The sequence below is a fragment of the Sitophilus oryzae genome, unplaced genomic scaffold (assembly GCF_002938485.1).
Source record: "Sitophilus oryzae breed Bouriz unplaced genomic scaffold, Soryzae_2.0 scaffold_41_pilon_pilon, whole genome shotgun sequence".
Classification (NCBI taxonomy): Eukaryota; Metazoa; Arthropoda; class Insecta; order Coleoptera; family Curculionidae; genus Sitophilus; species Sitophilus oryzae.
Genome location: NW_022146996.1, coordinates 4,675,223 through 4,699,848, shown reverse-complemented (window position 1 = coordinate 4,699,848; position 24,626 = coordinate 4,675,223). Strand labels below are relative to the sequence as shown.

General features: G+C 32.1%; 1 protein-coding gene across 1 annotated transcript in view; it reads left to right on the top strand.

Moving 5' to 3' along the window:
* The window catches only part of LOC115885719, a 145,781-nt gene that overhangs the window by 103,446 nt on the left and 17,709 nt on the right, over positions 1-24,626 (top strand). The window contains exon 3 of the mRNA XM_030904707.1: positions 12,959-13,060. Coding sequence (XP_030760567.1) covers positions 12,959-13,060 — 102 coding nt within the window. The remainder of the gene's footprint in view (positions 1-12,958; positions 13,061-24,626) is intronic.

Here is a 24,626-nt window from a genome sequence, read left to right as displayed (position 1 = left end):
GCTTATTGTTTATATAAATCATACTCTAATAAACTACTATGACAAAACTCATAAGGTTTTTATATTTTAATTTTCTATGTAACGACGAACAATTAACATTAAAGTATACAGGACTTAACAATCTACTTCTTATTTTTTGTTATTAATAATGTCGCTTATGTAATTAGTAAACGACTGCTCTTTCGCACTTATTATTGGTTTGTTATAAAATTTACAAAACGTTAATGATTTTTCGGACCAGCCTGCTGCGTTGCTAATGGTTTCAATGGTTACCCCCATTCGCAACGCCGCAGAAGTCGCGGCATGTCGTGTATTGTGACCTTTAAATTTGTCTACATTTACACCACCTCTTTTAAAACCCTCTTTTATCCACTTACTTAAGGACGGGTGGAGACCCGTCTGTATGGCTTTTTTGTTGTTATAAATAAGTATTGTTCGTTACCCCTAAGGTTTTTGGTACGTTCTATGTAATGCAAAATCGTGGTGGCAGCACAAAGATTGGGGTTTTCAGCAAAAAAAGAAAACTTGAAGCTTCGGCTGTGCAGATTTTGGGGTAGATGTTTTTAACATATATTTAATTTTGATGGTGCAGTCCTTCTTCTCTATGATGTATATTTTCCAACCGTATACTTGATAGAGTTTGAATCCTTTGTGCTGTACATAAGGCCAGTAATAAGATTAATTTTATTGATAAAAATTTTACGTCAAGGTCATGTAATGGATACAGTTTTCCAAGTATTACTAACACCGGGTACGGATCCCAAATTTCTTCATATTTTGGGAATGATGGTCTACATTTAAATATACCTCGCATAAGCCTTTCCACTGATTCAGTTCTCCCCGCATCCGTTAAGATGTTAAGGGCTGATCGCTGAGCGTTAAGGGTGTTATATTTTGAATTATTTTGATATTCTTGACTTAAAAATTTTAAAATGTAATGAGTACTGGGTAGGAAAATCATGTTTAACTGACAAAAGACCCACCATTTTTTATATGTTGTATTACACTGTTTGATTGTGCCCAGAGAAATCTTGCAATGGTTTGTTTAGGTTGCAGTTGGGCCTAGGTCTCTTTCCTGGAAATCATTTCCAAATTTTAGTAGTGATAAAATTAAGGTGCAAAAAAAATTAAGGTTTTACACCTCCCATTCTATCAGTATATGATATTCTTGGTCTCATAAACCTCTAGCGTTTAAATAATTTATAATAAATAATATATAATAAATACCCTAGCCCGATTTTGATGCATCAATACTAGGTTATTGAAGTACATTTAGGAAGCATGTAGTTTTGACCTGCACATTCTATGTTTCTGAGCCACCAGTCGTAAACTTCAGAAAAAAACTTGTTGGCGCAAAGAACGCGTTATAATTTTCATTATTTCGCTTAAGGGCTTTGTATTGAGCTTATTCAATTCTCTTAATATCTATAAAGCCAGCTGTACTTATCTGCGGAACAAAAAGAAATTAAAGTGCCTATAAGTTGCGAATAAGCAATATTATATATAGTATGGATACATACTATCTATATTTTTTGGAAAATTTCAACACTAACTTTTTAATCTTAAACTTCTTTTGTCTGTAGGATACATTTCCATTAATTTTGTATTTAAAATAAACTCTAAATATGAAATTTCTTGAGTAGGTATGAAAAGACCGTTTTTTTTTTAATTTATGTTTCCAGTACATTCCGCTAAATTTTTGTCTAATAAAAGAACATCATCAAGATTCGTAGTCATTCACACAGAATGTTTTTCCTTAAACAGTTAATTACAGTGTTTCAGGGGGTTGAAAAACATATGTTGCAATTGCAAGAAAAATAGCTTAAAATTCATATTTTTCCGTGAATTTGAACCTTACATATATTTATATTTTAAAGGTTTAATTTAAATTCCAGTTTGCTGCAATGAGAGTTTCTCGATAACTATATTGTTTAGGTTAGTCTAAAATTTTGTGTTTAGGTCTACTAGTTTAGGACCTAAAATGTATTTTAATGGCAGCCTTATTTATTATAACCTTTTATATAACTTAAAAGAAGTTTGTTATGTGTTATTTCCAACCATTGCCTGTAAATAATCAATTATACCAGCATATTTGTTTTGAGTTCTAACCTGAATTATTATCTCCTCCAATACATCCTGCCTTCTTTGGAATTCTTGCTCCCCCGCCCCTTGTTCTTGTTATAATGGCTCTTCTAGGAATTTTCCTCCTCTTATCTTTTCATTATTCTGTCTGTGGACCTTCACCTGGATCTCAAAGCACCCATTTGTAAGTGTGTAGTAAGGTTTCTGAAATAAGCCTGCTAGTATTTTTTTTTTCTGGTATTGTCAAGATTCTTGGCTTTGCAATTTTCACTAAAACTTTACTAAAAGGCATATCATTGCTTATTTGACCTATCGCATTGCCACGCTTTTAATTTTACTATTAAAGTGTGAATTTAATAAAAAAACCTTACGATAGTTCGTACAGTAGGATGCTCCTAACATAACGGTTTCCCTAAATTTATCAGATTTTAAGGGTAACTATCTTGGTTATTTTCTTTGGAAAGTTCCACTAAAACCTGTAATTGTTTGGTCTAGTGGTGACATTGTTTTTCCTAAAACCGTGCTGTAGGTCTATCAAAAAATATATTTCTTACTTTCTGTCGAAGAAAACATGATTTGGACCTCCAGATTTAACCTGGGTCCTTATAATATACTGCAATTGCTGAGGATGGGAAAATTATTTTAGACTGTCTTTTGTTTGCTATATGGCAACCAAAAGGCCTCTTAAATTGCAAACTTGTGTAAGACAAATCCTAATATAATACTATCTGAATATGTACTTTTAATAAAAGATAAAAAACATTTTTGGAGAGCGTTTAAAATATTTTTTAATAAAATATTTTATAACTCAGCCTAAGCCTTGTATATAAAAATATATAAACAAGGGCCTAAGGTACATTTGTACAACTTCTGCAGTTCCCCGTCCCCATAGCATATTTAGTTTAAGAACAATTACTTTGCACTTAGTCACGTACTCATTTTTGTAAACAATAGTTTTGTAGCTTTTATTTTTAAACAGATTCAGATTCGTTTTGACCTGTCTAAAAAAAAATATAGTTCATTATTTCCAATTCAAAACGAACAATAAAATATTTATCAAAAGTGAGCAAAAAGCACACTAGAAAAAGGTAAACAAACACCAATGTTGCGTCACCCTGGTGCTGTAGAAAAACCATAGAGTTAAGAATTAAAAGAAAACCACTCCATTCGGCGTTCTGTGGCCGGGTATAATAAATATATAAGTTACCTGTTTTAGCACAAGCCTTTATTTAATAAAAACTGCAAGGCATATTTTTCAAATACAGCCACAAAATAAAGGATCCAAGATTCAGATCATTTTAATAGTTCTCAGACATACTAGCATGCATAAGTCAAGGACTATGCTGGGTTACAATGTTTATATGAGCATATGTTTATATCCACAAGGTGGATTACCCAAGCTAGTAAATATTAGACAAAATCATAGTATTTGTCTCACCAATTTCCAAATCTAGCCGGAAAATACAGATCATGTTAATAGTTTTCGGAGACATACTAGCGTGCATAAGTCAATGACTATGCTGGGTTACAAATCAGTTTTCCTTTGCCTATTGATATTTATACGTATATATAATTATATGTGGATTAACCCAGCTAGTAAATATTAAACAGAATCATAATATTCGTCTCACTATTATAGATAACCATATACAGGTACAACTTGTCTAAAAATAAAAAAAAAATATTGCGTTAAGGATAATGGCTTAATTCGTATTTCCGAACACATTTTTGTTTTCTTTTGGGCTGCCAAGGTGACTTTGGGCTTTGGCCTTTTACCCTAATTTCCTAGGCACATGAATATTTAGCAAGTGCAACTAAGATTTTGAACTTGAATATTTAGCAAGTAATCTTATAGGACATTGACGCTCAATGGGTGTTGCCGGTACTTGGATATTTAGCAAGTACTTTATTAGCACCCTGTAGGTGTTACTGACACTTGAATATTTAGCAAGTGCAACTAAGATTTTGAACTTGAATATTTAGCAAGTAATCTTGTAGTATATTGACGCCCAATGGGTGTTGCCGGTACTTGGATATTTAGCAAGTACTTTATTAGCACCCTGTAGGTGTTACTGACACTTGATTATTTAGCAAGAGTCCACCTTTTTTATGCCCAGAATAACGTTTAGGTACCGTTAAATTTTAATATAGGTTTACTTCATCGAGCAGATAAGAAAAATTGCTTATACTCGAATCGACAAAAAATTGTTTATTTACCGGATTCGATAGTGCTATGAGTCATGAATGGTATGTTTTAAGGCAGGCAATTTGCTGCCGTGTCGCCGAAGAAAATAATATAATTTTAGGCAATGCGGGGTGTAGAATAATAGCCTACACCCCCTAAATCATCTCATAGCTATTTCTACTACCCTTGTTTACTTGTATGAACTAAAAAAAAATAATTAGGGAGTTAAAGGTTATTTACTTACTTGATTCATATGTATAGAGTTTTCTTTTCAAGTTTCTTCTCTTTTCTTTACCCATTTCCGCGAATTTTGTACAAAATTTTGTCTGCTAAATTTACACTGCTGCTCGTGCCAGCGCAAGAAGTATAATGAGACACAAAAGTGGTGTGATATGGGAGGCGGTGAATCATTTTCTTTAAACATGCGCTCAAAACAGTGACAGAAGTATTACTACAGGGTGATCTAGGAGGACGTGTCCAACTGAAGTATAATAAAATTATATAAGAGTTTCTTGCCTTGAACTGCTAATATAGAAATAAATTCCACGCTGTGTTCGACATACTGTGGATCAACCTGCTCTCACTACCGGTTTCGGGGCCCTACCCCACCATCAGGTGAGCTTGGGTATTTCCACAATATGTCGAGCACAGCGCAGAGTATATAAACACGACTTGTCGTAAAGTAGCGGTAAGATATTAAGTCCCGCATCGCGAGATAGCGGCCTGCGTGCAATAGTAGTACTTTCGTACCACCGAGGCACAGCTATCGATAGTAAATAAAGGCTTTTTTCGGCTAGCCCATATTGTATAATGGAAAATAAATTTCTTGCAGTTTTTAGGTATATAATAAAATTATATAAGAATTTCTTGCCTTTGGTGTTTAGTTTGGTGTCTCTATAATAATTGTTTATAACAGGGTTGCTACCTGACTTAGGAATTGAATCAATGAAGTAGTAATTGAAAATATCAGGGTTGTCAAACTGCGATTGCAAAGTTGTCTTATTGTTACACTTGATATCAAGTTTTTTTAATTCACGCCACAATTCCTTACTGCTCGTTACTGCTTACTGCTCGTTTACTACTTGTTAGATGCAATACGCTCAAAGTAGTGTTTCTTTTGTTGCTCAACGGCATGATTAGTCAGATTTCTAAGTCGTTTAAATTCATTTAATAATTGAATACTATGGCATTTTCTCAGTCTCAGGCTCTAGCTTTATCTCTTTCCCTCATTAATTTTTTTAGATCATCATTTAGCCATGGCATTCTCTGCCTTGTAATTTTTACAGTTTTTAATGGAAAGTGTGTGTCAAATAACTCTTGCAATAAATTACTAAAATATTTTACTTTTTCATTAATATCATGGATATGAAATTTTTTTTATCATAGTTGGAATTGAGAAATTGAGAGAAAAAGTCATCATTATTAAACCTTTTAAAGTCCCTACAAGTGTACATTAGCGGTTCAAAACTAGTTTTTGCACAGTTTAAACTGAAAACTAAGCATTGATGTAGCGAAAAATCTGACGGCTCGACATTTATTGATTCAATAATGTTCTGCTTATTACATAATATGACGTCAATTAAGGACGCGGAATGAGGAGTAATGTGTGTAGGTTCTGTAACTAATTGTTCCATACCAAATGAACATAACATAGATTTAAAATATTTAGTTGACAATAACTTACTATTTTGAAAATCAACATTCACATCCCTAACACAGACAACTACGTCAGAATAAGCTGCAGCTATAGAAAAAGACGTTTCCAAAATATCAACAAACTGTTTATAGTTTAGCTGGGGAGGTTTATACACCACGCCTATCACAAAGCTAAAATTATTTATGGTCAATTTAACAAAGAGCTGTTCAATATCATTGGACATGTCAATAATTTCATATTTGAAACCAACATTTATACAGTAAAACACCTCCCCCTCTACGAGACTCCCTATCCCTTCTAAGAATATTATAATTATATATAGATATACTATTAGAAGGAATATTTTCCGAAAGCCAACTTTCGGTTATGGCTAATATGTCAATTTCCTTTTCATGGAAAAACGTTCTTAATGCATTAAATTTAGGAACTAATGATTGTATATTAAGGTGGCCCACCAAACAATTAAAATTCATATTACTTAAAAATAATTAGAAGAGTAAAAAAAATACAATAAAAACGTTTAGATTATAAACCAAGGTAACTTAGAACTTAATCACTAAACCAAAATACAAATATTGAATAATATGACGTGCAATAGAGGCAACTCAACTAGACTGATCAATTCAGGTGATTAACTTTTCTACACCAGTTTCAGTTCGCACGAAAATACTTCCATTAAATGTCCATACATTCTTAAAGCCAAACCTCTCTGATGAATTTTTCACTAAATTTACACGGTGAGGAGTAAGATCCTCCTTAACAACAATGCCCCAGTACCCTTAAACATTTTTTTGTTCATGTAGATTTTATTCTTTAGAGCATTACTTTTCAAGGCTAGGAGAATGCCTGTTGTGACCATCACGTTTCTGTCCCACTCTGTATTCTGAATCAAAATCCATGTCGCCGATAGTAATATTTAGTTTGCTCGTAAAAGGATCCTTGATTTTATTTGAGATGTTTTCGTTATCCGTTTCTTTAACGCCCATCAAACGAATATTATTATTTTTTATTTTTGATTATCTATTTTTTGTTCCATTTTTTTCTGGTCCTCATCAGGTGTATTATTTTCAGTTTTATTTGTTGTTTTTAATAACTGCGTTTCGGCCTCCAATGAAGCAATTTTAGCATCATAATACTTAAATTTTTCAGCTAGTTTCTTCGTTACGCTATTAATAATAGCTTTGCTGATAGCATGAAGAGCCTCAATAAGAGATCTTTCAAATTCAGTCTGACCTCTCGTAGGCATTCTTTCGTTCAAATAAGCATTTTAATATCTATTAACTTAATGCCAAGTCAGTGTATTACTGATTGAAACGCCGTTAGCACAAATAGAGTCAATATAACTTACAATTTCTAGTCGAACTGCGGAGAGCACTCACATACACGACATATTCATTTCGATGTCGAAGTCGAACTACTACTTATTTGAGAAAATAATATAAATAAGCTTATAAAAACACCATTTTTATTTCTGTGTAACATTATGTTGTCAAAAAATAAGAGCTTTTTTACAATTTCTTGCTCTTTCTTCTCACAACTTTTAGTAAAAGCGATTTCGAAACTTGTTAAATTTTATGTTAAATCATATTCATAACTCGAGAGTAGATTGTACGCATGTTCTATATAGTCATAAATTAACAACTTTGCTTAAAATAGTTTCAGAATTTTTGAACTAAAAAGCAAAGGGAAGCAACGGAATAACAAATTCCAGCAAGAATAAATGTAAAACAAACCCGAGACGCGTCTTTCAAAACTTTCAAAGTAGAAAATCCTTAATATTTCATCCCTTTGTCATGTAAAATATTTGTGCCGGTCCAACATAAACACATAAAAGATTTTACGGCCCTCATAATTCGCCTTATTATAAACATTTTCGCAATATTGTGCAGCCATATTTGCGAGCGCCTGACTGTGGACGCATTGCTCCTAATGTGGACGTTCGAGGGGATACGAGTCTTGCATTAATTTTTTTTTAAATTTTGTATCTGGTCTCTTTTTTATGAAAAATGGAATAAAGCATACCCCAGTTAATATAGGAAACTACAATATTGAAATCGAAACAGTAGCAGTAAATAAATATATCACGGGCATGTTTACTGCTAAAAGAATCATCTCACACAATCTAACGGGTAAAATTATCATGAACTCTTAAATTCACATTTGTTAGTTATTTTTACAGAGAATAAAAATAATATTCACTAGTAAACTTTGAATGTGAATTTACATTTTAGTCAAACATTACTATAACATATAAACATCATATTTGAGAAAATAATATAAATAAGCTTATAAAAACACCATTTTTATTTCTGTATAACAGCATTATGTTGTCAAAAAATAAGTTCATAACTCGAGTATATGGTACGCATATTCAAAATAGTCATAAATTAACAACTTTGCTTAAAATAGTTTCAGAATTTCTGTATTAAAAAGCAAAGCGAAGCAACGGAATAATAAATTCCAACAAGAATGAATATAAAACAAACCCGAGATCATGACTTTCAAAGTAAACAATCCTTAATATTTCATCCCTTTGTCATGTAAAATATTTGCACCGGCCCAACATAAACATATAAAAGGTTTTACGGCCCTAATAATTTGCCTTATTATAAACATTTTCGCAATATTGTGCAGCCATATTAGCGAGCGTCTGACTGTGGACGCCGCGCTCCTAATATGGGCGTTCGAGGGGATACGAGCCTTGCATTAAAATGGCCTTTTGTATCTGGTCTCGTTTCCATGCAAAATGCAAAACATTCTACGTGTTTAGTTTATGACTGTATCACACTTTGTGTGTTAAAATATACTTATATATATATAATATTTATGTACAAAAATCTTTATATAGTGATGTAAACACATGCAGATAATATTTTTTAATAATTAATTTACGTAAGATTTGTCTTAGGCGTTAATTGTTGTTATTAAATATTTGTATTAAAAGAGTTAAGGAGCAAATCTTATATTATAAATCATAATTATTATATACTATGATATTTTTCATAATAAAATGAATAGGTCACTATTGTCGCAATATTGTGGTCTTGTTTCAGCATAGTATCTATTAGAAAGCATACCCCAGTTAATATAGGAAACTACAATATTGAAATCGAAACGGAAGTTATACATTAGCAGTAAATAAATATATCACGGGCATATTTACTGTTAAAAAATCATCTGACACAACCTAAAAGGTAAAATTATCATCAACGTTTAAATTCACATTTGCAGGTTATTTTTACAGAGAATAAAAATCGTATTCACAAGTATACTTTGAATTTGAATTTACATATTAGTCAAGCTTTACTACAACATCATTTACTAAAACACCATTTCTATTTCTGTATATAACAGCATTATGTTGTCAAAAAATAAATACTGTCTTACAATTTCTTACTCTTTCTTGTCCCAACTTTTAGTAAAATCGATTTCAAAACTTATTAAATTTTATGTTAAATCGTATTCATAACTCTAGAGTATATGGTACGCATGTTCTAAATAGTCATAAATTAACAACTTTGCTTAAAATAGTTTCAGAATTTTTGTACTAAAAAGCAAAGGGAAACAACGGAATAACAAATTCTAGCAAGAATAAATTTAAAACAAACCCGAGACGCATCTTTCAAAACTTTAAAAGTAAAAAATCCGTAATATTTCATCCCTTTGTTATGTAAAATATTTGCGCGGGCCCAACATAAACACATAAAAGATTTTACGGCCCTAATAATTCGCCTTATTATAAACATTTTCGCAATATTGTGCAGCCATATTAGCGAGCGTCTGACTGTGGACGCCGCTCTCCTAATATGGGCGTTCGAGGGGATACGAGCCTTGCATTAAAATGGCCTTTTGTATCTGGTCTCGTTTCCATGCAAAATGCAAAATATTCTACGTGTTTAGTTTATGATTGTATCACACTTTGTGTGTTAAAATATACTTATGTACAAAAATATTTATATAGTGATGTAAACACATGCAGATAATATTTTTTAAAAATTAATTTACGTAAAATTTGTCTTAGGCGCTAATTGTTGTTATTAAATATTTGTATTAAAAGAGTTAAGGAGCAAATCTTATATTATAAATCATAATTATTTACTATGATATTTTTCATAATAAAATGAATAAGTCACTATTGTCGCAATATTTTGGTCTTGTTTCAGCATAGTATCTATTAGAAAGCATACCCCAGTTAATATAGGAAACTACAATATTGAAATCGAAACGGAAGTTATACATTAGCAGTAAATAAATATATCACGGGCATATTTACTGGTAAAAAACCATCTGACACAACCTAGAAGGTAAAATTATCATCAACGTTTAAATTCACATTTGCAGATTATTTTTACAGAGAATAAAAAATCGTATTCACAAGTATACTTTAAATGTGAATTTACATTTTAGTCAAGCTTTACTAGAACATCATTTACTAAAACACCATTTCTATTTCTGTATATAACAGCATTATGTTGTCAAAAAATAAATGCTGTCTTACAATTTCTTACTCTTTCTTGTCCCAACTTTTAGTAAAATCGATTTCAAAACTTATTAAATTTTATGTTAAATCGTATTCATAACTCGAGAGTATATTGTACGCATGTTCTAAATAGTCACAAATTAACAACTTTGCTTTAAATAGTTTCAGAATTTTTGTACTAAAAAGCAAAGGGAAACAACGGAATAACAAATTCCAGCAAGAATAAATTTAAAACAAACCCGAGACGCATCTTTCAAAACTTTAAAAGTAAAAAATCCTTAATATTTCATCCCTTTGTTATGTAAAATATTTGCGCGGGCCCAACATAAACACATAAAAGATTTTACGGCCCTAATAATTCGCCTTATTATAAACATTTTCGCAATATTGTGCAGCCATATTAGCGAGCGTCTGACTGTGGACGCCGCGCTCCTAATATGGGCGTTCGAGGGGATACGAGCCTTGCATTAAAATGGCCTTTTGTGTCTGGTCTCGTTTCCATGCAAAATGCAAAATATTCTACGTGTTTAGTTTATGACTGTATCACACTTAAGATATAAATCTAATACTATTTTTATATTATATGCATCCATGGTATTGACATATCATATATTGACATACCTCATTCTTGACAGTTTTGTTCGATATCTGAATTGACACATTTGAATGTGATTTGCATTTTTGCAGATTTGTTGAGCTTTCTTGGATTATTTTGTTTATTTTATAATTCGTTTTATGGCAAAGTCTACAATTTTTTAGAGATTTTGTATTGGGACTTGAATTGCATGGAGATATTGTGAATTTTAGAAAGATGCTTCATAAACAGTTACATGCATAGCGTGCAATAGTTTCCAAAAAAATATGAAAAGTAATGGATGAACCAGAGGCACCGACTTTTATAAAACCTCGTGGGTGCTTATCAGATATGGGTAAATATAACAAATTTCAAGATTGTTATTGTATTGTAAGATTGTTGTTATATTGTATATAGTTGTTGTATTTATTATACTTTTTTACATTTGTAACATACATAACAAAATTAGGAAAGTACCATAATATCAATTTATGTATTTTTTTCAATTCTATTGAGTATAACTTGAGTTATGCAGAAATAAAACTTTTTAGTGCAGATACCAATTCGTGGAAATTTTAATTATACCCATTACAGTCATGTATTTCAGGCAGTAAAACAGAGAATAATACTGTATTTTATAAAAATTGTCTATACCACTGTAGCGGATTCATCTGTTCAAAAAACTCCTATGAGTATTTCGCCACTGTAAGAAAATCTACAAAATAAAATAGTTATATTTGTAAACACTGCTGCATTAATCCAAAGGAGACTAATTGTCAGCAGTGGTTTACTAATAAACATATTTTCCTAACGGACAAGAAAATGCTTAACATTTCGAAAGTATATCTCTTTCCGTCGTCGGGAGCAAAAAAAAACAAAGAACAAAGAAAAAACTATTTAAAATATCTAAATACAACTATTCGAGAACACTTTAGTTTTTTTTTAAACAGTTACGTCTACAAAAATCGTTGACGTTCTGTTAAAATGGCATTATACCAAGTTAAACTTCAAAATTAACAATTACTACCTGATAACAGTAACGGTTACTTAATAAGGTAAAACCAAAACGCTTCAAATTTTAGTATGATGTCCATCATGCATGCACCAAAAGACTGTTGAACGACGTCCATATTTCAAAACCATTAAGTCGTTTGATGTCTTCCTGTTTTAGCGTTCTTGTTTCGCATCCATATTGAAGCAGGGGCTATATATTACATTTTAATATCTTCAGCCTTGTTGGCATAGCTATTATCGAATGCCAAAAAAAACTTTTGCATGTTGAGGAAACCAGCCCTTTCAATCTTTCTTCTGATTTCCTTATAGTGGTCTAGCTGGCTGTTTAGTTCCCTGCCCAAGTAAATATATCTCTGCGTGGTTTCCAGTTGGACTAATATTTTAACTGTATTTTAACTAGTTGGGCTAATAAAAGCACAAGAAGCAGTATTTTGTTGTAAACATATATGAAATAAATTGTCTGTAAAAATTAGCAGATGCGTTTATTTCATTACTTTGTCAATAATTAATAAATATTTTTATACATATATATATTTTTTATATATTTTTTACATTACATTGTGTTTATACTCGTGTAAAAATCCAACACATAATTCAAATTTATTTACGGATAAGTTAGTTGCGGTGAAGTAAATATTGCTTATGGCGGAAATAAATTTCCATTGTAAATATTTATTTTTTTATTTTTTTATGGATCCGTTCCAATGGAAATTATTTATTTAATTGAGAATAGCGCCGTGTTGGCCAGATTAATATTCGGTAACATTTGAAATAACAAATTCGAACCGTTCGGTGCGTTCTACCAATTAAATTTATTATAATGAAATAATCCTGAGCGCTTTTATAAACAGGCATAATGTAATGAAGGCAATCAGAAACGAATAAAATATTTTAATCGGATATTCTATTTCGAAAAGTTAATAATTCGTTATTATGATTCTAAAATAAATATTTTTTCTATTTCAGGATGAATACGACAATGAGATTTACTATGATGCTTTAGCTGACCATGGGGCAAAAGTGTTGTCCCATCCTGCACATGAATTGAGTAAATATAGTGGACCGTCAGTAAGTGTAGAATTATCAATCTTTACATATCATTAAGGTACAAGGTGTAAAATTTGAGTATCATCAGTGGCAACTCGGAATTTGGAAGAGGTACGAGATCGGTTAAATAAAATTTTAAGGTGAAATTTCGAGCATCATCTAATTGCGTAAGTTTGCCTCTGCAAATTTACGCAATTAGATGATGCTCGAAATTTCACCTTAAAAGTTTAAAATTTCAGAATACTTCCGAAGATTAAAAAAAACCGGATATTCAGGATTTCATTTTTACTTTTTTATGACTCTATGATTTAGAAAGATGTAACAAAAAAATACGCTACATTACTTTATTTGTCCTATATAATGATCCTACAGCAAACCAGATATCACACAAACTAGCTTAAGGGTGGATGTCGACCAATTGAATTTAAATTATCTTTTGTTGGAAAAAAAATTTAGTACCCTTGGCTAAAGCTAGAAATTATTGTTCTTTAACTAATTTTATAGTTCAGATTCTGTGTTCCATATACAGCATAATAAAGCGTCTTAAATAAGTGCAACTATTTTCAGAGTTGATAGATCGCGATAAAAGGAACATATTTTCTCTTTGCTTTTGTTTTTAAGATAAATCCAAAATAACTGAGTGAACTGAAAGTGAAATACTTTGAAAAAATCAAAAAAAATATTTTTTTTTACAAAATTTTAAGAACCACAGCATCTTTTCTGGATTTTCTTTCTTCTAAATTTAATCTACTACCTATGTTGTCATATTATCAAGAAATTATGTTTTTAGCTAAAAACTAATAAATATTCTAATTTTTCACATTTCTTTTCACGAAAAAACTTCATAATCGTGTTTTTGGGGTCGAAATATACTACCCCTAAAATATTTGCACTTATTTAAGACTCACCCTGGATATACTCATATTTTATTTATAATTACTTGACGCCATTTTAACAACACCATTTGAACTTGTTTAAATCAATGGATATGGTTTTTCAAGTTTAGACGGTTATGTTACATAAAACGCATTGCAAAATTAATTCAGTGATTTGGTCAAACTTGTGTCTTTTTCTGAAACCAAAGATTGTAGACAAAAATTGTCGCGGACTTTTAATTTAAATGATACATGGTTATTTTGAAAATGTTGCAATTCGACCTATTCCTCCTATCTCATTTGCTTGAAAACTTATCAAAAACGATTCTTTTGAATGGCCCACTGTAAAATTTTACATGTGTAATATAAATATTATGATTCTTGTCATTATTTATTAAACTGTGTATATCTGTGTATATTTTTTTGATGGTTCTGTGAAAAGAAGAAATAATTATTCTTCTCGGCAAAGAACGAAAATATTAAGAAATCAAAACTACTGCTACTGCATTTCGGACAAAAATTTCGTAATAATCTGTTATTGCTTTTTAATAAGTTATTAGATAACTGAAATACAAGGTGTGCTTGAAGTTTTAAATATACGCTATATCATAGAAACTAAGGAGACCATGAACATTTTGTTAACGAAATCTTTGGTTTCACAACAAGTATCTTGGGTTCGTGGTTCTATCTTTAATAATAAGCATTATATCTTTAATTGCAACCAAAATGGGATACTCTGTACAGCGAAAACAAATTGATATATAGTTATAAAATAATATAATAACTGATTTATACTTTTTGGTAATATTTATTATCCTAAGCCAATTTCTAATGTCTGTTTATTATGCTCAGTGTAGATAAAAAAAACAAAAAAAAATCATTAGACTAGCGAGGTGAATAAAAGCGATTTTTTATATTATTAGTAAAATTTGGCATTATTATATTTGAAACATGATGAAAAAATGTTTTATTCGACATCGCACAAAGTCTTCCAAAACTTTATCGTATAAATTTTTTAACCAACAACTGGCTAGCTGCCTCGTATCAGTCTCATAACATCCGCTATGCAAATTGGCTAAGGAATCCCGGCTGCATTTCTTCCTGGTTGGCCTGTTTGCCCGTTTATATATTATTATATTTTTTATTTTGCCCGTTATATTTATATTTTTTGAGGGATAAAATGGAGAGGATAGTGGGCGCTGTTGGGATCGTTTTGGACCGATAGCGGATTTACGTTTGAACAAGGGGTGTTTCCGGTCACGTAGCGAAGTTTGGATTATAAGCAAGGCACGAATAAGATACTTTACTGTTTACTGGATAAAATGATGTTAAAACATATTTAGCATTGTGTTATTATATGTTTTATCGGAACTAACAGGATCTGTCAGTAAATATATAGATGGCCTACTGAGTAAAAATGTCCCAAAAATTATTCTTAAATTATCCAAAAATTACAATATTTCTTTCGGCTAAAAAATATCGTTATAATTTTTCATTGAAACGAAAATATCCGTCTTCATTTTGTCATCTTCTTTTGGGATACTCACGGTTTATCCTCTTGGTTTATAGCGTACTAATTCAGCGTACTGCTTAATGCTTCCTATTAAATATTTATAGGAAAACCAAGGTTAATTATGACATTTGAACAAAACCTGAAAGTGATAAAACATTGTTTTACAGCTTATTAAAACACCAACAATCATGTATACAGTTCGTCTGCTGGATCTGTGTCTATGAAAGGAATGCGGGCAAAAAACATTTAAATAAACAGCAATATATTTTATACGTCGACTTGACGAGTACGTCACCGCAAATCGCTCCGCCCACTCATTTTATTGGCTACTTGCAAATTTGTCGAATTTTTATTGATGGGACGCGTCGTGTAATTTTTTAGGAAAAACATCGAGAGAATATCGTTTCCCCTCTCACGGATACCCCGTGGCCACAGAACGGACAGACGTACTGTACCTTGTATACAGGGTGGCCCATCGAAAACGTTCCGCAAGGCATAACAGCCAGGGGATTTTTTTTTCAATTGAATTTGAATTAATTAAAAAAAAACTTATCTTATCAATGAAGCAAATGCTGAAAATGTTGCCCGTCAACCTCAATACAGCAAAACAAATTATTTTCAATCCGTTCTAGAACATTCTGAAGAACTTGCGGTGTCACTTCGCGACAAACATCAATAATTCGTCTTCGCAGGTCTTCTAATGAGGCGGGTGGAGTGCTATACACTTTACTTTTTGTGTGTCCCCATAGAAAAAAGTCTAAAGGAGTCAAGTCGGGTGACCGGTGAGGCTACTTAATTGCACCCCTTTGTCTTATCCACCGAACGGGAAAGTTATTGTTTAAATAATTACGCACATTTTGAGAGTAATGTGGAGGTGCACCATCTTGTTGAAATATCAGTTCTGCTTCAACGTATCCAGGATTGTTCTCTATGATATCAGTTAGGGCTAGGTCGATGGTATTTTCCAGTAAATCCTGTTAGATTTCCAGGAAGAAAAAAAGACTCACAATAGATTTTCTAGAAATACCAGCCCACACTTTCAATTTCTGAGGGTTTTGTGTGTGCACCTCGTGAAAAACCCTGGGGTTGTCCTCAGCCCAGTACCGACAGTTGTGCCGATTAACTACACCGTTTAAAAAGAAAGTACACTCTACCTAACCTGATCGTTCAACCTTGTGGCAAGTGAAAAAATGCGTAAACATCTAGAAATAATAACAAAACAGCAAATTGGTCGAAGGAATTTATCCTTATCATTTACTCTGATAAATGTTTAAATAAACTTTTCAAATTTCAATCCTTCATATTTTCTCAATGACTCGACCGATTTTCAAAAACAAAGCGGGAAAGTATAGAGAATAGACAGCCCTTTTCATTGCGGTACCACTTGACCCCCCTTCCCATTTGAAAAAAATTGAGGGATGACACCCCCGCTTGGAGGGTTGAAGATTTGACAATCATTTTTGGGGCAAAAGTTTAAAAAAAAATTACCCTGGCCTTTATGCCTTGCGGAACGTTTTCGATGGGCCACCCTGTATATTAATTTAACCGGTTTAACTCTAAAAGTTTTAAATTTCTACATTAGGATAAAAACGGCAGCAAAAATGGCAGGAGAATGACAGTCGATGATAATTTTGACGAGGTCTATCCCTAGACGTCATTTACTTATTTAATTGTCATAAAACTTGTCAAAATTAACACTAATTATAGAAAGATTAATAAAGGATAGGACGTTTCCAGACACACCAATCGATTTCCAGTTTTTTTTCTGGCATTTTAACCTACAAATTTTATTTTAAACTACACCAGTTAAAATAATGTTTATTCAATAATAGAATAAATTATAGTCTTCTTAAGGCCAACTGGCAGTAAGCGCCATTAAAAAATAAAGATTACGGGTCGGCGTTGACGTCTAGGGCTTGACCTCGCAAAAATTATCATCAATTGTCATTCCCCCGATCGTATGGTATAATCATTAAAGTACCTATAGTTCTCACTATAATAGTCTATTTTATATACTCGTAATTATATATTTTCTACACATGATGATAAACTGCCTGTTCACCGCAAATTTTCCTTTAATCTCCGATATTACCGTGGTTATGGTTTTACTCTACGGTTAAAGAATGCAAATGGATGCAAATACAGAAAAAAAATCCAGTGGCCCTCAATTTCTTTTAAACATAAATCATTTTTTTTTAAATTTTCAAACTTGAACAGGTCTGTTATTTTGGACTTGAATAACGATAAAGAGAAAATATGTTTCTTTTATCGAGATCTACCAACCCTGAAAATATTAGCACTTATTTATTTCTGCATCAATAATTCGAAATAAGAGAACTAAAATCATACACGTCAATTTCAGCTTTCAAAAATCAATTTGACAATACCACAGTTGTTTATTTATTAGTTAAGGAGTTGTTTACATTTAGGGCTTTGTTTACATTTTTAGGGTACATATTACGTGCTTTTTGGTTATCTACTTGACAATTGCGGGACTATTGCCATTTTATCAAGATATGACATAATAAAATATATATAGTGCATGATTTTTGATATTTATAACAAAAAGAATATAAGAAGATTTATAAGAACCTTTCACAATTTGATGGTACCAATGGTAATACCAAATCTTGAAAAGATGTTTTTATATTAAATCTGTGATCAAATCAAAATATAAATAAATATTTGGTATGTGTATATTTATGTGTTTACATTTGGGTCAAAGAAAATCTGGAAATGTATTTTGTATTGCATTTCTTTAACCATAGAGTAAAACCATAACCATGGTAATATCAGAGATTAAGTTTTCTAAAATATACAAGCACATTTAAAAAAAGCACGATTTTCACGATCTTTTTTGCGAGAAAAACCTCGTAGACTTGTTCTTGGGGTCGCACGGTGGGGTATTAGCATGAAAAAGGTGATCGAAATTCGAAAAAGCAAATGTGTTTAAGATTTCCCAAAAAAAGATAAATGATAAGTTAAATCATGTCTGCCATGAATAGCGTTGCTATGGGTGTGTTTAGTTGCATTCATTCGTTTCAATGAAACGTCAAAGTTGTTACTGCTCACAGATAAGACGTAAATGGCTAAATTTTATATTTAAAATTATAAATTGTTGTTGTTCTTGTGCTCTTTTTACGTTTATATTATTGTTTTGATTGAAAATGGCTCAGCAAGCTGCAGGTATGTATTCTACAAAAACGTATTATTTATTTTGATATTCTCTACACTAACGATTTTTTTTGCAACTAAAAGTTAGGCGTTCAGAAAATTTGATTAAATTTGTGACATTTTTATTATACTTAGAGATTTAGTTGCGCATTTCGAAGAATTCAGCATATTGTCTATATATGTTTTACTTAGTAAACATTGGGCTTTCACACAGTAAAATAAAATACTGCGACTTTTTGCGACTTTGCTGATAAAATGAGAAAAACATTCTTGGTTTCCTCTAATTTGCCAATCAGTGATATACTAATGCGAGGTGTAAACCGCGATGGCATTGTTGTGTACAAAGCTGTGTATCGCGTTCAGTACTGCTTTAGTCCGTTAAATTCTAGCATTGAATATAAATTGAACAAGTCTCCATAGCGTAGCGCGTAGAATTTCCGACTACGAACCGAGGATTCAGAGTTCGAGACCGGGTCAGGGTAAAAACTTTTTTATTTTGTTTTCATTTTTATTCTGATAGTAAAGTATTAATTTTTTTTTGAATATCCAGAATTATTTAATACTTTACTATCAGAATCTAAATATTATAATTTAAAGGACTAATAAAGAATATAGAATCTTCTTTCAATGCGCAGTAAGAAACGCAACGTTTACCGGCAGCCAGACTGGCCGCATGCTGTTCCAGAGAGCATAGTAAACGATATATTAAAGAGCCAGCTTTCATAAAATACTTGTTTTTCTGACGTTGTCCTCTTGTACTATATTGTATAATAATCATATAAATATGAGACAACTTACGCATTTTTTTCTTTAATATCTGGTTTGTATTTCTTGTGTGGATACTTTCGGTTTTTACTTTAAAGTTTTTCTATTATTTATAGTATTTGTTTTTAACAATTTTTATAAGTTTTAATACTCCTCTTTTTATCTTATGATTTATCAAAATCCTTCTTCGGTTATTTAATCCCGTATATGATTTGGACATCTATTTGTATAACTAAACTATGTCCAGGTCACTTTTTCCCAGCTTAATACTAACCCGCTATATACTCATGCCCTTCAAATCGAATTCTATTATAACTGGCGACCTAGTTTTCAGACAGTTTCTTTGTTGGGTTCTAGCGGGCAACAAGCTCGTGAAATAAAGCACCAGTCATATATTTCAGCCAGACCATAACGGCCAAACTATCTAAATTGTCTTTTTCTTGAATAAAGTAGCTTTACATGGTGGAAGCAGACGCTTCAAATTAATGGCACGAAGTAATAGTTATAAATTACCAAGGCATTTTTTTCTTATTTCGAAGAAAATTTCGTGCATAGTTCCAAATTTTGTTCGTATAATACAGAAAGCACATGACGGAGGGAGGAAAAAACGATGGTTACTGTTTTTATATGTATAGTATTTTATATGTATATAATCTTGATAATTAATATTAAAATTAGTGAAGAAATAAAGCTATTTTTAAACACTATACTACAACTTCATTTATGTTGATTTTTAGATTGTCATCTAGGATGGCTTAGACGGTCTAGTGTAAATGGTGAGACTTTTAAAAGCATTTAAGCTAATGAAGTTCTTTAACCTTTTAAGTGTCGTCACGTTTCCTTACTCTAAAAATTAAATAACAGCAGGTATTTTGTTCTTTTTCAATTCTTTTCTAGATTCATATTTAGTATGTAGCTCTTAGAAACTAGCAATCTTATATTATAAACGATTTTTTAACAAGTTTAGTAACATGTAATTTAAATCGTAAAGAGGTATCTATGGGTCTAAATGAGCCTTTTAGGCTTTTAGAGCTATTATATACCCATAGATACCTTGGCTTGATTGGTTATCTTTCTCCATTTGTTTCTGTTTTCCGCCTTTATTTTCCATCCATGCACTTTTGTACTTCTCAAGTCCTCTTCGACGTCCTTTTTCCATCTGGTTCTCGGTCTACCCGTCCTTCTATTTCCTATTATATAGTGAATGATAGTGAAGAAATAAACCTATTTCTAAACACTATACTGCAACTTCATTTATGTTGATTTTTAGATTGTAATCTAGGACGGTCTAGAGTAAATGGTGAGACTTTTAAAAGCATTTAAGTTAATGAAGTTCTTTAAACTTTTAAGTGTCATCATGTTTCCTTAGTCTAAAGATTAAACGACAGCAGGCATTTTGTACTTTTTAAATTCTTTTCCAGAGCCATGTTTAGTATGTAGCTGTTAGAAAGTAGCAATCTTATATTATAAACGATTTTTGAACAAGTTTAGTAACATGTAATTTAAATCGTAACGAGGTATCTATGGGTATATAATAGCTCTATAAGCCTAAATGACCCTTTTAGGCGTTTAGAGCTATTATATACCCATAGATACCTTGGCTTGATTGGTTATATTTCTCCACTTGTTTCTGTTTTTCGTCTTTATTCTCCATCCATCCACTTGTACTTCTCAAGTCCTCTTCAACATCCTTTTTCCATCCGGTTCTGGGTCTGCCCCTCCTTCTATTTCCACCTATTTCACGTTTCATTATCATATTAGGAACTCTTGCTTCAGTCATTTTTTCAATCTGTCCCAACCACACACACACACACACATCTTAATCTTTGAGCTCTTGCTACTCCCGTTATACTCGGTGCCCCATATAGTTGCTTTAATTCTTCATTTATTCTTTTGGTCCCATATGTTGTCCACCTTCTTTCCTCCAAAAATTATCCTCAGTATTTTTCTTTACCAAATCTCTAGCCACGAACTTTCCATTGCATTGAACGTCCACATTTCACATGCATACAGCACTATTGGTCGTATCATTGTTTGGTACATTCTGATTTTTAGACTCCTAGAGATGTTCTTACTTGTTAATTATTTTCTGTAGTGCGGTAACACAGCTATTTCCTGCGATTATTCTTGCCACAATTTCCTGAGTTACATTTGGTTCTCTTAGAAATACAGTTCCTAGATATGTGAATATATCTTCTTCCTCAAACTTGAATCGTTAACTCTCACTATCTTCCCTTCTCAAAATCCATATCTGACCTGTCCATAAAATTAGTTTTCTTCTCATTAAACACTAAGCCTACTTTTTGCGCTTTCTCTTCTAGTCTGTTGGTCGGCTCTTTCCCATATAAGTTTCATCTTATGTGTATTTCTTGTTAAAAATCTAAACACTATCGTTTTTGGAAAGTAAGACAATAATTATGTGCGATGAAACGAATAAATTGCATGATTTGTGGAATTTACAACCATAAATAATAATAACTAATATAAACCTTTGATATTTTTCTATTTGTCTGTATATTGTTTCTGCGTTATATACATAATACATGGTCCAAGATATTTGATATTATATACTATTCTGTTTATTTTATAGTAGTTTTTCTGTAGAAGTTATATTTTATATCAGCGCTTTTGTTATTATTATATAGAAAAGTAAAAACGTCTTAACCCCTACAAGTGTGCTAATGTCTGCATTAAGTTTATCTGACCGAAGGAAACAGCCATCCGTTGACCGATTTCGGGGACCTCATGATCGGGCCGACTTTGCTGTAGTCTACGATCTGAAAAACAAAACGCAAAAATCGCACTTGAGTGTACTACTACTATTGCCGAGAACTAGATACTCTCGCTAACTAGTGGTAGTCACACATATCATACGAATCGTACAACCAAATAAAACGAGGGCCCGAATTCTGGAACTTCGGCATAAAAACGTTACGCTCTCAAAGCAGTAAGCGATAGTATTCGATTAGCGGAACGCCAAGCAGTCGATTTTGGTATTCTCGTTACCATGCGAATCGTTTTCTGGATACGCGCTGAGCACATACTGGCAGCAACGCAATTTCTCAGGTATCTAACAGTCAAATTTTTGACTCAATATCTATAGCTGCCAAGTAATAAATTATCAATTATTTATTCAGGAATTTATAGAAGCAGAAGTATTTTTCACTAAAGAGCTAGAGAACGCACAGAATCACAATTTTTTTCTATTTTCACTGACAGTTCGACAAGCAAAACGACCTTTAAGACAGTGGCGGCTCCTCAGGGTACGCAAGGTAGGCGGCGCCTACCCTAAAATTTAGACAGAATTTAAGCGGTTTATTACATTACATTATTTACTATTAATGTTGCCAATACATAAAAATACTGTTAATATGTTAATACACGGAAGTGTGTTTTAATAATCAATAATATTTTAATATTTGTCTTGTATATTAAAATATTCACTATCGCTGGTATAAAATATCACTAAATAATTTTGACCGTTGGAGTGCCTTTGTTCGGCGACTTCTGCATTGCCTAGTATCAGAGTCGATGCACGACGTACGGTAGTCTTCTGTCTCTTTGTATAACTCGTGCGGTAGCGACGCGACGTAAGTCGGAGTTGTATTAAGGCGTTGCTTAGGCGAAATCTCCGGTCGCCTTCGCATGAAGTCGTGGAGGCTCGGTAGGCTTAGAAGTTAAGGGGTTATTCCAGATATTTCATAAGAGGATTTATCACATTTCGCTAAGGGGATATTTCATATGATTCATTATACGTAGCATTTAAAACTTTTATATGAAAATTCAAAAAACGTTTAAAGCAAATTGGAAACATTTTTTGGGCTTGTCCGAGATTATTCAAAATGATATAACCGGTTGTATTTCAGAACACGCCACAGAAATAAAAGAATCCGAAATAAAAAGGCGCGTTATTTTATTCGGTACAAGAAGAATATACAACAGATATTACAGAAAAGTCTCAGTGTGCTATTTCAATTTGATATGTTAATAAAAGCGGCTAAGTCAAATAATTTTGCGAATTTTGTTTTATGAAATATTAGATAACACCGTTATACATTTAGAAATAAGGTTTGCAGATAGGTACTCGTATATCGCAATTATTTTTATTTATCTCTTTCGGATCCGAAATTTAAAGAATCCTATAAAAATGTTCCAACGCATTTAACATCTGATTTAATAAACTTGTTATATTGATACATTTCCAACGCATTTAATAGTGATTTAACAAACAAAAAATTATATTAACCAACTTAAATTAATGAATAAATTGCAGGTATTAATAATAGATATGATAATTTCGATTATAAAATAATTTATGGAGAATTATCCTGGAAATATATTTCCAGAGGCTACCAAATTGATTGTTTTGTTTGTTACTATACCATTTACAAGTAGTTGGGTTGAGAGACATTTTTCATGTTTGAAATGCATTAAAATTTATAGTAGAGATTCCATGAAACATAAACGTTTATCGTCACTTGCCTTACTTTTAATCTAAAAAGATCTTTTCACAACTCTTCTGCAATCTTATGATTTTACTGATATAATAATAAATAACTTTTCTTTATTAAGAGACCATAACTAAGCGACTCATCAATTTAATATATAAAACATAATTATTCTTTCTCTCAATACTACCAATTTTTAAGTTTGCGTACATAAATAAAAATAAAATAAAATTCTATGATGTACGCCATAGTGACTCCATAGTAATAGATAAAAAAATATATACTTGTACATTATGTCAATCATTATGTCATTACGTTGAAGGCTGTTATTTTTGTTTTAGTTTTGTCCTAAATATTCTTGAGCTATGTTTTTAACCCAGAGATAACATATATTTACAAACTGGGTTAGGGTATTATGTAAATTAGGGGGGGGGCAAATAGGCGCAACTAAAATTTTGTCGCCTACCCAGTCACAAGGGTCACGAGCCGCCACTGCTTTAAGGTTGCCGTTTTCGAATCGCTTAGCGCAATCAGTAAAGACGCTAAGCGCGTCAGATGAGAATACCCAAATCGGTAGTTAAGTGCGCGCCAAGCGAAAATTAACGTCATATACGCTGAGCGTCTAACAGCGCGTTGCGTTTTCTAAGTTACAGAATTCGGGACCAGCGGCCTATTGTAAAATCTAGCCTGCTTCATCTCCGTGTGCCTTGTTTGTCAGATCGAAGGATCTAGCAAAGTCGGCCTGATGATGGGTAATTCCTCGAAACCGGTAATCAGTTGGCTGTTTCTATCGGTCTGATGTACTAATGCAG